Here is a 12405-nt window from a genome sequence, read left to right as displayed (position 1 = left end):
TATTTTTATTTCATATTTGAAAGCACCAAATCCTAGTCACTAGACCACCAGGGATATATCAAATATTTGAATGTGACTGCGTGTTTTTACATAAATTAGTTTTCTTGAAATACGTAGATTCTGTGTTCTTCTATATTTAGTGTAATAACAATCAACATAAAAGATACATTCATCATTTTTAAAAATTTAATTTTATTGAAGTGTAGTTGATTTACAATGTTGTGTTAGTTTCTGGTGTACAGCATAGTGATTCAGCTCTACCTATATATATAATAGTTTGCATTTGCTAATCCCAAACTCCCAATCCATCCCTCCCCTACTCCTCCTCTCCCTTGTTCTCTATGTCTGTGAGTCTGTTTCTGTTTCATAGATAAGTTCATTTGTGTCATATTTTAGATTCCACATATAGGTGATATCATGGTATTTGTGACTTACTTTTTTGTTTTACTCTTTCTGACTTCACTTACTATGATAATCTCTAGGTCCATCCATGTTGCTGCAAATGGCATTATTTCTTTATATTTTATGGCTGAATAGTATTCCATTGTATATATATGCCACCTCTTCTTTATCCATTCACCTGTTGATGGACATTTAGGTTGTTTCCATGTCTGGCTATTGTAAATAGTGCTGCAGTGAACATAGGGGTACATGTATCTTTTCGAATTATAGTTTTGTCTGGGTTTATGCCCAGGAGTAGAATTGCAGGATCATATGGTGGCTCTATTTTTAGTTTTTTGAGGAACCTCCATACTGTTCTCCATAGTGGTTCCACCAATTTACATCCCCACCAACAGTGTGAGAAGGTTCCCTTTTCTCCACACCCTCTCCAGAATTTGCTGTTTGTAGACTTTTTTAAAAAATAAATTTATTTATTTATTTTTAGACAAGTCTCTACCTTTATTGGCCAGCAGGCTACTTGAGGGGGATGAAGCAGGAGGAGTGGGTGGCCCCAATGCCGGGCCGGCCGTGCTTCACAGGCTTGTAGGTTATGGAGAACTCGCCTAGGTAGTGGCCAATCATCTCAGGCTTGATTTCCACCTGGTTGAAAGTCTTGCCATTGGAGACGCCCACCATGCCGCCCACCATCTCGGGCAGGATGATCATGTCGCGCAGGTGCGTCTTCATCACTTCGGGCTTCTCCAGGGGCGGCGCCTCCTTCTTGGCCTTGCGCAGCCGCTTCAGCAGCGAGTGCTGCTTCCCCCGGAGGCCGCGGTTGAGCCGCCGCCGCTGCCGCGCGCTGTACAGCTGCATCAGCTGCTCACAGGACATGTCCAGCAGTTGGTTGAGGTCCAAGCCACGGTAGGTGAACTTGCGGAAGGTCCGCTTCTTCTTCTGCTCCACTTCCGCCATCTTGTCGGCTCTTCGAAACTATTTTATTTTATTTTTATTTTTGGCTGTCGGGTCTTCGCTGCTGCACGCGGGCTTTCTCTAGTTGCGGCGAGCGGGGGCTACTCTTTGTTGCGGTGCGCGGGATTCTCATTGCGGTGGCTTCTCTTGTTGCGGAGCACAGGCTCTAGGTGTACGGGCTTCAGTAGTTGTGGCACGTGGGCTCAGTAGTTGTGGCTCGCAGGCTCTAGAGCACAGTCTCAGTAGTTGTGGCACACGGGATTAGTTGCTCTGCGGCATGTGGGATCTTCCCGGACCAGGGCTCGAACCCGTGTCGCCTGCATTGGCAGGTGGATTCTTAACCACTGCGCCACCAGGGAAGCCTGTTCGTAGACTTTTTAATGATGACCACTCTGACCGGTGTGTGGTGGTACTTCATTGTAGTTTTGATTTGCATTTCTCTAATAATTAGTGATGCTGAGCATCTTTTCATGTGCCTATCGGCCATCTGTATTTATCATTTTAAATTAAGCCCTGGCGGGATGGCCTGGTCATGGCCTCCTTTCAGTCACATGACTATATGAATGACCTCATTTGGAGAGATTAGTAAAAGTCTACATTGGAAGCCCTTTCTGGATTGGAGACTCCTGTCCCCCTCCTGCTGCCCTCTGCTGCCCCCTGCATGTGTCTGACCACGAGCAAAAGGAACTGAAAGGGCTTCACTCATGGAAAGGGCTGGATGCCCAGAGCATGGTGAGAGCAGGGCTGGCTCTTTCCCAGGCAGGGCTGGCTGTGGCTGCACATGGAGCTGACCACAGACAGGCTCAGAGCAGCCAGAGATGCTGCCCCTGGGGGCACCGCAGAGGGGCTGTCCTGCCAGGGGGATGAGGGGAGGTAAGAACAGTATGCCCTGTAGGGAAGGTCACTGTCATGAGCTCAGTGGGATGAGGCCCAGACAGGAGCCCATTGGTGGGTCCGGGCTTCACTCTGATGTCTGGGAGTGAGGGGTGCATGCAGAGTGGGTGTGGAGAAGGGAGCAGCCTGGAACACCAGAGCCTGTGTTAGGCCACACCCAGTGGGGTCCACTCTGCTGAAGACCATTTCCCCCCCAATTCGTCCTGGACCAATACTTGTATAAAGGACAATATAAGTGAATTACTGGGATAATAATAAAAATAATAAAGGCATCTTTATTGTTACATTCAACACACATAAGATTACTCTGTCAAATTGCTATGCAGTTTCTGAATGTCACTTTCATATCGATACTTACATTATTATAGATCTAGAAGCAGATGTGGACCACACCAGTCCATGCTGTGAATAGCTCTGTCCTATAGCATTTTCTGTTAATGAAAACTCTTCAGAGAATTGTTTCCTCAGATGATTTGTCCTGCATTTCAGATTCTCTAAGGGGAATTGGGAAAAGGCCATGGAACTCTGGTTGGAATCCATGAAACCTGCCTTTCATATGAGAGAATGCATGCAAAATTGCAAGGACAATAGCAGAATTCCAAATAATTTATGCAAATGCTCCCCACTCAAGGAGTGAAGCATAACTCCCCATCTCATAAGTGTGTGCTATGCTTAGTAACTTTCTTCCAAAGAGTACAGTATGGAAATGGGGGAACAAGAAAGGAACTTTGCGGTAGAGAAGTCTGGTAAACACTTCCTTAGCCAGGTGGTCATGGTTAACCTCATCAGTGGTAAGTCCAGTTGATAACACATACCCTTGATATGTTGTGTTGAGAAGGGCACTTCACCTCTGTGGTCCTCCTCCCCGAAGCCCATAACCCCAGTCTAACCATGAGAAAAACATCAGGCAAACAAATTGAGAGACAGTCTACAAAATATCGATCCTCAATAATCCTCAAAACTGGCAGGGTCATTAGAAGCAAGGAAGGTTTGAGAAACTGTCACAACCCCAAGAAGCCTAAGGAGACACGATGACTAAATGTGTATTGTAGGGCTTCCCTGGTGGCGCAGTGGTTAAGAATCCGCCTGCCTATGCAGGGGACATGGGTTCGAGCCCTGGTCCAGGAAGATCCCACATGCCATGAAGCAACTAAGCCCATGTGCTACAGCTACTGAGCCTGCACTCTAGAGCTCACGAGCCACAACTACTGAAGCCTGCGTGCCTGGAGCCCATGCTCCACAACAAAAGAAGCCACTGCAATGAGAAGCCCACGCACCCCAACGAAGAGTAGCCCCCGCTCGCCACAACTAGGGAAAGCCCACATGCAGCAACGAAGACCCGATGCAGCCAAAAATAAATAAAATAAAATTTAAAAAAATGTGTATTGTAGTGGGTTGAATTTTGTCCCCCCAAAAGCTATGTCCATAGAGAATGGACTTGAGGACATGGGGAGGGGGAAGGGTAAGCTGGGACGAAGTGAGAGAGTGGCATGGACATATATACGCTACCAAATGTAAAATAGATAGCTAGTGGGAAGCAGCTGCATAGCACAGGGAGATCAGCTCAGTGCTTTGTGACCACCTAGAGACGTGGGATAGGGAGGGTGGGAGGGAGATGCAAGAGGGAGGAGATATGGGGATATAGGTATATGTATAGCTGATTCACTTTGTTATAAAGCAGAAACTAACACACCATTGTAAAGCAATTATACTCCAATAAAGATGTTAAAAAAAAAAAAAAGCTATGTCCAAGTGCCAGCCCCCAGTACCTGTGAATGTAACCTTAGTTGGCAATAGGATTTTACAGATGTAATTAGGTTAAGGATCTCAAGATGAGATTATCCTAGATTTAGTGTGAGCCCTAAATTCAATGACTGGGTGTCTTTTTTTTTTTTTTTTTTAATTAATAGCTACTTTATTTATTTATTTATTTATTTATTTAGCTGTGTTGGGTCTTTGTTTCGTGCGAGGGCTTTCTCTAGTTGCGGCAAGCGGGGGCCACTCTTCATCGCGGTGCGCGGGCCTCTCGCTATCGCGGCCCCTCCCGTTGCGGGGCACAGGCTCCAGACGCGCAGGCTCAGCAGTTGTGGCTCACGGGCCCAGTTGCTCCATGGCATGTGGGATCTTCCCAGACCAGGGCTCGAACCCGTGTCCCCTGCATTAGCAGGCAGATTCTCAACCGCTGCGCCACCAGGGAAGCCCCCGACTGGGTGTCTTTATAAGAGAAAGGAGAGGGAAATTTGAGGCACACAGGCACAGAGATGCACAAAGAAGGCCATATAAAGATGGAGGCAGAGATCAGCATTATCAGCTCCAAGATATAGCCCACCCCATGGTGACAAGCCAAGGAGCACCTGGGGCCACCAGAAGCTGGAAGAGGCAGGAAGCTTCTCCCTTGGAGCCCTTAGAGGGAGTGTGGCCTACACACTTAGGACTTCTGGCCTCCAGAACTCCAGAGAGAATACATTTCTGTTGTTTTAAGCCACCAAATTTGTGGTAATTTGTTCCAGAAGCCTTAAGAAATGAATACAGGTATCTTGGATGTGATCCTGGAATGGAAAAATGACATTAGGGAAAAACTAATGAAATCCAAATATAGTATGGAGTGTAGTTAAAAACATATTAATAGAAGTCTGTTAGTTGTGACAATATACCATAGTAACTGGGTGAGGGATCTGTAGGAACTCTGTATTATTTATGCAGCCCTTCTGTAAATCTAAAACTATTCTAAAATTTACAAGCATATTTTAAAAACTGCATGGGGAAAAAACCCTGCCTTGACACAGGTGCTGTGTAACTTGTAAGTCAGCCTGTGGGTAGCTCTGTCCTAGACAATGCCCGTCCCGGTAGGCAACCCACCAAGTCTGTGAGTTGATCAATGAGCCATATTTACTCCCTTTCCACCGATTCTTCCCACGGCACTGATCTCATCTCTCCCGACCCCTCACTTTATTTCAGTCATGTGCCTTCAGCTGAATATGAATTAGTCCTGGCCTCTTTACAACCCCATGAAGCACATCATCTGCTTGAAATTACTTTTGACTCAGAATTAGTGAGCCCTGAGTTTGGACAGGACCCTATATATCATTTTGAGGGTGTCTGCCCCTCCCAACTTTTCTGAGAATTTTTATACCCACTGCATGGATGATCTCTGTCATCATGCTTTTTTTTTTTAAATTTTATTATTTATTTATTTATTTATTTTTTGGCTGCACTGGGTCTTTGTTGCTGCACGCGGGCTTTCTCTAGTTGCGGTGAGCGGGGGCTAACTCTTCGTTGCGGTGCGCGGGCTTCTCACTGTGGTGGCTTCTCTTGTTGTGGAGCACGGGCTGTAGGCGCCCAGGCTTCAGTAGTTGTGGCACGTGGGCTCAGTAGTTGTGGCTCACGGGCTCTAGAGTGCAGGCTCAGTAGTTGTGGCGCACAGGCTTAGTTGCTCCGCGGCATGTGGGATCCTCCCAGACCAGGGCTCAAACCCGTGTTCCCTGCATTGGCAGGCAGATTCTTAACCACTGCGCCACCAGGGAAGCCCTGTCATCATGCTTTTATGTTTGAATCACAAGACTCCACCCCCATGACCATCGTTGATTGAACAAGTACTGAATACCTGACTCAGGAGAAGCAAAGCTACAGTCTTGCCAATGGTCTTTCAGATTCTTGGGAAAGAGTTCAAACTGAAAAAAAAAAGAAAAAGAAAAAGACACAGAGCTGAAAGCTGAGTCACCACAGTGGGCCTGGCTTGGAGCTGATCTCATTCCCACCCTTCCTACAGCCTAGTTGCTCAACTTTTCCTCTGATTCAATGAGAGCTGAATTCTTTCCAGAATCCCCTCTAACCTGAGCTAATGTGAGAAGGTTCTTATTACTCTGCAATCAAGAGGATGCTGCCTAGGAGAGCCACATTGTCAAACTCCCCATTCTGCTTGGAATCAAGTGGTCATCATCATTTACTTGAATACCATCCAAACAAGAATCTCATTACCTCTCTGTGCAACCCATTTCATATTGGACAGCTCCACTTCTTAGAAGGTTCTTTTTGATTTTGCATCAAAAAGGGTTTGCTTTTGATCCCATTCTGGGATACTCAGAACAAGTCCAATCTCGTGTGTGTGTCTTTTTTTTTTTTTTTTTACCAAAGTAATACTTGCTCATTGGTTTTATTTATTTATTTATTTTTATAAATTTATTTGTTTTTATTTTTGGCTGTGTTGGGTCTTCATTGCTGTGTGCGGGCTTTCTCCAGTTGTGGCGAGTAGGGGCTACTCTTCGTTGTGGTGCGTGGACCTCTCATTGTCGTGGCTTCTCTTGTTGCAGAGCATGGTCTCTAGGCACGTGGGCTTCAGTAGTTGTGGCACGTGGGCTCAGTAGTTGTGGCTCGTGGGCTCTAGAGCTCAGGCTCAGTAGTTGTGGTGCATGGGCTTAGTTGCTCCACGGCATATGGGATCTTCCCGGACCAGGGCTCGAACCTGTGTCCCCTGCATTGGCAGGTGGATTCTTAACCACTGTGCCACCAGGGAAGCCCACTCATTGGTTTTAAAAAGTCAAATTTTGGGACTTCCCTGTCAGTCCAGTGGTTAAGACTCTGTGCTTCCACTGCAGGGGGCATGGGTTCGATCCTTGGCCAGGAAATTAAGATCCCGAATGCCATGTGGCGTGGCCAAAAACCAAACAAACAAAAACAAAACAATAATAAAATAAAACAGCATTTAAAAAATAGTCAAATTTTATAGAAACCTTGTGGAAATGTTGTACTCCCTCTTCCACAAGACAGCCCCTTCAACTGTTAGAAGATGGCAACCATCCAGTCTTCCTTTCTGTGAGCTGGGAACCCTGAGTTCTTTTAGTTGTTACTCACATAGCATATAATAGTTTCAAAAATTGCCCCAGATCTGATCCGTAGTTGTTCTGTACTCATATACAGACAGTTCATGAGTCATGAGCAAATCCAAGGTTGAAGCCAGAACACAGGGTGGTAAATATGATCTCATGGGTGTAACCAAGATGGTGTGTTAGGACTAAAGACTGGATATAGCCTTGGGGAGGTATTTAAAAGAGGCAGATCTATTAGGAAGGAAGAGTGTTTTAAGAAGTTACATGCGCCTGTGCTCCGCAGCGGGAGAGGCCACGATAGTGAGAGGCCCGCGCACCGCGATGAAGAGTGGCCCCCACTTGCTGCAACTAGAGAAAGCCCTAAGCACAGAAACGAAGACCCAACACAGCCATAAATAAATAAATAAATAAATAAATAAAAAATTAAAAAAAAAAAATCTTTAAAAAAAAAAATAATAAAAAAAAAGAAGTTACATGCCTGGGGCTTCCCTGGTGGCGCAGTGGTTGAGAATCTGCCTGCCGATGCAGGGGACACGGGTTCGAGCCCTGGTCTGGGAAGATCCCACATGCCGCAGAGCAACTGGGCCCGTGAGCCACAACTACTGAGCCTGCGCATCTGGAGCCTGTGCTCCACAACAAGAGAGGCCACGATAGTGAGAGGCCCGCGCACCGCAATGAAGAGTGGCCCCCGCTTGCTGCAACTGGAGAAAGCCCTCGCACAGAAATGAAGACCCAACACAGCCAAAAATAAATAAATAAATAAATAATTAAAAAAAAAAAAAAAAAGAAGTTACATGCCTGCTTTAGAAATCCTCAAAGCTGAGGGCTTGCGTGTTGAGAGTGAAACACCAGGAGGAGTTGTCGTGGATGCAGAGAATGGAAGAAAGTCCTGGCCTAGATCACAAAGGGGACCAGAGATAGGATAAGAATGGTGTGGATGAGACCTCATCTACTGGGACATCTATTAGGACTCCTACTTACCCACCATCAAGAGTACAACAAGTTCCTAACTTGCCTGGGAAGTGATTTCCATTCCAGACGTGGAGGGGAATTGCTGCTTTGGACCAAGTTCTGACAAAGGCGTGGAATGGTGAAGTGGGAGTAACCGTGCCAACAGGGACTTTGTGAGTGGAAGTGAAGGAGAGGCTGACATAGCCAGGCACTTATTCCACACTTGAAAGTACAGGCATTCAAGAAGAAGACTCTGAGTGGAAAGTCAGAATGGAACTCTAGTTCTGCTCTAGTAAAATATCCCAATGAAGAAGGGAAGGCAGAGATGACAGAAGAAATCAGCACGGTTATAAGTGAATATCAGGAACCTGGCTTACAAGAATTGAATTTCAATATAACAGGCACCAAAATCTGACTGAAGGACACATGACCCAGCGTAGGAAAGATAGTTGGTTGTCCTCCAATAGTCTGTCTCCCCTTTTTCCCTTTAATTATAACTACATATCTAACGGAGCCAGTGGCCTACCTTAAAGACTACATTTCTCAGTCTTCCTTGCAGCTAGGTGTGGCCATGTGACTAAGGTCTAATCAATGGAGTGTGAGAAGTCAAGCAGGCAGCTTCCAGATCATGCCCTTTGAGAAGGGGCCAGCAAAATTTTTCTTAAAGGGCCAGATAGTAAATATTTTGGCCCATATTATATCTTTTGCAACTACTCAACTCTGCCCTTGTAGTTTGAAAGCAGTCATTAGACAATATTAAACAAATGAGAGTGGCTATGTTCCAATAAAACTGGGTTTTCAGAAGCATGGCCAACGTGCAGTCTGTAGTTTGCTGACCACTGCCTTAGATGCAGGGACTCCTCCTCCATGTCCCTGGTACATTTCATAATTTTGCTCCATGCCAGTTGGAGCACAGATGGGAAGGTGAGCCCACTTAGGCAATGGAGACAAAGGCAACACTCTAGGGACAGGGCACTCACAAGTTAGATAGAGCTTGAGCCCCAGAGGTCTTTGTAGAGCAATGCTGCCATGACAATGCAGACTTTATGTGAGTGAAGAAGAATGTCTATCTATCTTGTACATATTATTTGGGATCTCTGTCACACACACCCTGCCAGTGGACAAGAAGAGCAAGACAGGCAGGTAGAAAGAGCAGGTTTGCTGCTCTGTGGGGTTCTTGATGAACAAATGGGAAACAACGAATGAGAACCAGCCATCAACCCTGGCTGGTTCTCTGGCAGTGTGGGGCGGGTGCAGTCCACTGGAGCCTGAAAAATGACCACTCCCTCCAATAAAGTCCAAGTCTGAAATATAACACTCACTGGCCACCAAGACTTAAAAGAAGAAAGAGAGAAAAGAAGAGAGAGTCCTGATACACATGTGAGAGGAAATGGAGAGAGAGCCATGTGGCCAAACTGTAAAGTTTTCCAATTCAGCTTCATGACAGGAGAGCATGAGAGGGAGAGAGAGAGAGGGAGAGGGAGAGAGAGAGAGAAGAAAGAAAGAAAGAAAGAAAGAAAGGAAGGAAGGAAGGAAGGAAGGAAGAAAGGAAGGAAGAAGGGAGGGAGGGAAGGAGGAAGGAAGGAAGGAAGAAAGAAAGAGAAAGAGAGAAAGGAAAGAAAGGAAGGAAAGAAAGAAGGAAGGAAGGAGGGAGGGAAGGAAGGAAGAGAGAAAGAAAGACGGGAAGAAAGGAAGAAAGAAAGAAAGAAAGAAAGAAAGGAAAGAAAGGAAGGAAGGAAGGAGGGAGGGAAGGAAGAGAGAAAGAAGGGAAGAAAGGAAGAAAGAAGGAAGGAAGGAAAGAAGAAAGGAAGGAAGGATGGAAGGAAGAGAGAAAGAGAGAAAGGAAAGAAAGGAAGGAAGGAAGAAAGAAAGAAAGAAAGGAAAGAAAGGAAGGAAAGAAGGAAGGAAGGAGGGAGGGAAGGAAGGAAGAGAGAAAGAAAGAAAGAAAGAGAAAGAAAGGGTCGTGGTAGGGTCATACCAACTCTGCGCCTCAGGCTTCGGGAAGCAGGCAGTGGAAAAGAGGCCAATCAGCTGTACAGAACCTGTGAATGTACAGTGACCTAGCCCACTAGTAAACGTGGCCTGATCCATAAGGTAGACTCAAACCAAATAGACCTGCGTTCCCTCCTCTTGGAGAACAGCAGGATGGAGCTAGAAGAAGGGCATTCCTCCCCACTCCTCAACCAGCTCCCTTCCTGCCCGCCAAGTGTTACAAATTGTGTATAGAGCTTAAAAGAACAAGGAAGAGGTAAACTCACAAGGACTGTTTGGAAGAGATTTCAAATTCTCATACAAGTTTATGCTGCTGCCATCTGACTTCTCTCCAGTCACCTTCCATGTCTTTTCAAGATGGGGCTCATTTTTCTTTTTTTTTTTCTTGGCCACACCTCGTGGCTTGCGGGCATCTTAGTTCCCCAACGAGGGATTAAACCCGGCCTGGCAGTGAAAGCACTGAGTCCTAACCACTGGACCAGCAGGGAATTCCCAAAATGGGACTCATTTTTCATCTGTAAGTAAGATAGGTAATAACTGACAGATCCCGACTGGCACCCAGAATGCTACAGCTCTCCCAGAGGTCAGTACACACTTTGCATCCAGTGACTGCATGTGCTTAAACCAATGTGAGTGAGTCTGAGGAGGCTTGGGAAGCTACCACATGGGCTGCTTCTGTCATTCAGCTCCAACTGACAAAGGACATGTGTTTTCCCAAGCAAAAATTTTGTTTTTCTTTCCAAGAAAAAAAGATAAGTCATTTAGGGTTGGGATGGGAAGCTCACTTTGTAAACTAAAGATTGCTTTTATCTCCTGAAAGTTAGTTTCTCAATAAGATTCTTTTCTACTTTTAGAGGCATCACTTATTTATATTTTAACCGGAACTGTTTTTTTCAAAGCCAACTCCTCAATTAGAGGAGAAATAAACTGTATCAAAGCACACAGCTTTCAAGGGATCTTTTCTTCCCAGTGCCCTGAGGGCAAATATCTCTAATCTCCTCTAATCTCCGTTGTTGGGGCCTGGGGCAAGCTGGGTTTTGCAATGTCAGCTGCTCTGAGCCAGAGTGTGGCCAAATGCCGGAGGCAGGGACCAGGGTCATGCTGGTGAGAACAGAACCCATAGGTGAGAAAATCTGGTGGCTGGTATGGGAAAGGAGGTGGCCCTCCAACTGAAAAGTTTCATCATTCAGTGAATCAATTTCATCTATCTAAGCTGGAATGAATTGCAGGAAGCTCAAGTCAGCAGCTCTCAACACACTGGTAGGTTTTATCACTTGGGAGGTGTGTCACAGTCATTGATTTGTTTCCCTATAGCAGAGAAAGTACTGGAGTTTATGGACAATTTAACTTTTTAATAAAAAATATATACATCAGAGTGGTATTTTACGCAGAATTCTTTTGGTTGTAAATGACAGAAAACAAATCAAATAGTTTAGGAGAAAAGGAAATGATGGGCTGTCTAACCAGGAAGTTGCAGGGGGACAGCTCCAGACAGCGGGACTCAGGGGTGGATCCAGGACTCTCTCTGTACCTCTCAGTCTCTGCTTTTCTTTGTATTTGTTTCTTCCTGTGTCCACGGTGACCTCCTGCTGTTGAACTGGCTTCCTCCATAAGGCTGGGATCCTGGCCATCAGAAAATCATGGATTCACATGGGAGCTCACTTCCCTGACAGCTAGTTGGGAAAAAAAGGGCAAATCTTCAAGAGTGTGATTGATCCTCCGGGGTCATATGCCCTCCTCCAGAGCAATCACTAAGGCCTGGAAGGTGGGAGTGTGATGATTGGTCCAGTCTGGCTCTTTTGTCCACTCCCCGCTCTATCACTGTGACCCAGGAGGCAGAAGATGGCAGCTCCTGTTGGACAGCATGCTTGGAGACAAGGGGTTGGACAATTCCCTCAAAGAATGGGGGTGTTGTCCCCTGAGGAAAGGCAGCTATTTTTTCCATATATCTGTAAAGATTGCAATGGTAGCACATCTTTAAAAAGTTTTGAGATAATAGAAATAATGGAAATTTAGCTTTTGAAATAACCTAGAGAAAAGGGACTAACATTTTCTGAATGCTTATTGTGGCATAAGTTATTTGCATATGCCATCCTGTGTAATCCTCGAAAACAAAAACAAAAACGAACACAACCTATGAAGGAGATATTACTCTCCTCATTTGGCCAGCGAGGGAACTGAGGTGTAGAGGAGTGAGGTGGCTTGCTCCAGGACACGCAGCTCAATGGCTGAGCCAGTTTTTGAACTCAGTTCTGTTTGACTTTAATCCCAGACTCTTAACTATCATAATGCTTTGGCTTCCTCGTTAATCTACCCAATGAACAGATATATGTGTAAAATACTTTAAATTATTCTTGTTCTGATTAGTAGTATTGGACTTCTGTGGCCGTTT

At 45.5% G+C, this 12405-nt stretch overlaps 2 protein-coding genes across 2 annotated transcripts in view; one reads left to right on the top strand and one right to left on the bottom strand.

The window, feature by feature from the left end:
• The window catches only part of PDE8A (phosphodiesterase 8A), a 191136-nt gene that overhangs the window by 6559 nt on the left and 172172 nt on the right, over nt 1–12405 (top strand). The gene's annotated exons all lie outside the window — the stretch shown is intronic.
• LOC132360317 (small ribosomal subunit protein uS19-like) lies at nt 878–1361 on the bottom strand. Its single transcript, XM_059915367.1, has one exon. It carries the CDS (start codon nt 1351–1353, stop codon nt 916–918), a length of 438 nt encoding a protein of 145 aa, XP_059771350.1. The 5' UTR covers nt 1354–1361; the 3' UTR covers nt 878–915.

Source organism: Balaenoptera ricei, chromosome 2 (genome assembly GCF_028023285.1).
Source record: "Balaenoptera ricei isolate mBalRic1 chromosome 2, mBalRic1.hap2, whole genome shotgun sequence".
In the NCBI taxonomy this organism is placed as follows: Eukaryota; Metazoa; Chordata; class Mammalia; order Artiodactyla; family Balaenopteridae; genus Balaenoptera; species Balaenoptera ricei.
The sequence above is the reverse complement of the archived record's forward strand: the minus strand, read 5'-3'. Positions and strand labels throughout refer to the sequence as shown.